This window comes from Penaeus vannamei, chromosome 22, assembly GCF_042767895.1.
Source record: "Penaeus vannamei isolate JL-2024 chromosome 22, ASM4276789v1, whole genome shotgun sequence".
NCBI classification, from domain to species: Eukaryota; Metazoa; Arthropoda; class Malacostraca; order Decapoda; family Penaeidae; genus Penaeus; species Penaeus vannamei.
In genome coordinates this window covers 31,076,702-31,079,201 of record NC_091570.1, presented here as the reverse complement: position 1 = coordinate 31,079,201, position 2,500 = coordinate 31,076,702, and the positions used below count along the sequence as shown (strand labels likewise).

The following is a 2,500-nucleotide window of genomic DNA, read 5'->3' as shown; positions in this document are numbered from 1 at the left end:
ATAGCCTTAGAAATTGCTGTTATTTTTCTCCCTAAAATATATGTGAACGTAAGTGACAAACTGTTTGATTTTCTGTATTCAGGTCCTATAGTTAGGATAAACTCAAGGATACATACTTGAGAATTTACGATCCTTCTCTCACCGACCACTCCATAGCCTTGGGGCAAGACTCAACTAGACTGAATGAGCCACCATACTCATATTAAAACTACGTTTAGATCGTTGTCTTGAAATTTACTGCCACGGGGCTCTCGGTCTTATGGAGTTGATGCGGCAATAATCTACGTCTGACATAAAATGAATATATATACGTCAGAGAGAAGATAAGTATATTTACATTACGTATGAAGCTACGCGGTTGTGGTATTCAAACTGAGGGTAATAATACCATTTTTGGCACTGTATAAGAGTAAGAATTTTTTTAAAAGACAATCGATTAATAACAAGTATATAAAATGAATAGATTTAAAAAGTAAATATAACAGTAATAATGAAGAAACTATAATGTTTTCCCTATGAATAACATATCCTCCCGAGGCTGGTTTCTCGGCGTTATTTGGTATGAAACCAAACTCAGGAACCAGTTGAAAGATTTAGATGCTGGCGTGCTATATCGCCAAGCCCTAAACATATCAGACGTCGTCAATTCTCAATTTTGAGTGTTTTTTTTCAGCATAAATGTACTCATACTGATTGGAAGGTAATGGCTAAAATTTGTTTGATTAGTACATAACAATTAAAAATGTAGTCGAAAAAATAATTCACTGAATTCTGATGAAAATCGAAAAAAAAGAAAATATAATCGCAATTGTGGATTTTTGCTTATTGAATTATTTATATGTTTACTGAACAGAATAAATATCGTAAAGTAATGACAGACTATTAACCTTTACATTGTAGAACAGACAGCGTTCGCTGTTATGTCTGAAGGTGCATGATAGGAGTCGTCTGGAAAATGGGATTCGCTGTGCTATATGCAATATCTTTTACAAATTCTCGCACTCACATTATATTAAAGGACAAAAGTGTTTTCTATTAGCAAAGCAAAAATGTCTATAGTATTTTCCATTGCTTGCCAAAGATATAATGTTTTTTTCTTTCTTTCTTTCGTTCTTCACTTAACCGATAAGAAACGGGATAGGGGTGTCGGGGTAACGATGCCACAATGTTTGAAAGCTGCAGTGGTTCCCAAACTTTTTTTTTGTCGTTACCCACTTTTCATACAGAATACTTTTCCATGGCTCACCGCTAGGCATAACCCATAACTACAGTGACTACAATCCTACACTCATTAGGTCCATGTATAAACCACTCTAGCAGTGCCTAAAATTTTTATTAATTCCAAGCATGATTTTTGTTCTTTTGTGAAGTAGTAATTACGGCATATTTAAAATGATACTAAATAAATTTAATAATATAATTTTATACATACATCATATCCTCAGATTATGACCCCCTGCATTCTGCTATATGGCCCCCCAGGGGGCCAAGGCCCACAGTTTGGATACCAAAGGATGTTTTACACGACTTATTGAGTCTCTGAAGCATAAGGAATGTGTCATCTTGGGCTCTTCTTGTACATTTTTATTTTGGTTTATCCAAGGTTTGTTCCTCTTTTTTGTATTGTTTTGTTTTTAGATATAATTTTTACTTATATCCAGTACTTTAAAATAGGAGGAGTGAAAAGGCATATTGTGAACTATCTGAATCTGGAATAATATGAGAAATACTAAGAACATATGAATGGATAATTCCGTAGTTAAAAGCCCTGCTACCAACGTTGAAGAAATAGATTCGCTTATTCGTATATACCTTTCTGTAAGATCGCTGCATATCAACTGCAAAACGATTACAAGGGTAAATGAATAAACACAGGCTACATCAAGCATTTGGCATTCATAAAAGTGAGATACAGAAGATGACTATTTTGAATTCGAACTGGTTAACTGAAGGTTACGAGAAAGGTCTCAGATATAAAAGGAGTTTAGATACTCACCCTTGCATACTCCCATTCACCATGAAGTTCATCGTATGTGCTATCTCGTCTAGTTAAAGTGAACACATGAGTTATATATGTGTATGTATGTTAATGTTTGTATATATGTATATATATACATATTTATGAACAGAAGCATATATAACTGTGTTCTATTATACATATTTGTATGTAGATATGTGTGTGAAAAGTTTAATCTATAAGAAAAGATGTACATTTGCCGCCTATTCAAGCATGAGGTTTTCCCTAGCCATACATATAAAATGTAATGTAGGCAATAGAAATGTTCTTTCTTACAGGGTCTACTGTTATCACTAGTAGTTGCTGTTTCTGCAGCACCTCAAGGGTACAACGGCGGTACTCCCTCTGGTGGTCTTACATCCGGTCCCGGATCTACTGGTGGTGGTGCAGGAGCGGCCGGCGTAGATGTCAGTGGAGAAGGTGTTGTGACTGGATGCCAAGAGGGAGAAGTTCTTCACGTAGATGGGACATGTGTAACTCCTG

At 35.4% G+C, this 2,500-nt stretch overlaps 1 protein-coding gene across 3 annotated transcripts in view; it reads left to right on the top strand.

Moving 5' to 3' along the window:
* The window catches only part of LOC138859121 (peroxidase-like protein 2), a 4,226-nt gene that overhangs the window by 1,052 nt on the left and 674 nt on the right, over nucleotides 1-2,500 (top strand). Inside the window, exons 1-2 of one of the 3 annotated variants that reach the window (XM_070136823.1) lie at nucleotides 2,006-2,029; nucleotides 2,296-2,500. The exon at nucleotides 2,296-2,500 is cut by the window's right edge and continues 674 nt beyond it. In XM_070136823.1, coding sequence (XP_069992924.1) covers nucleotides 2,018-2,029; nucleotides 2,296-2,500 — 217 coding nt within the window. In that variant the 5' untranslated portion in view covers nucleotides 2,006-2,017. Of the gene's footprint in view, nucleotides 1-2,005; nucleotides 2,078-2,295 lie in introns of those variants that run through there. The other 2 variants (XM_070136822.1, XM_070136821.1) reach the window with 2 other exon arrangements.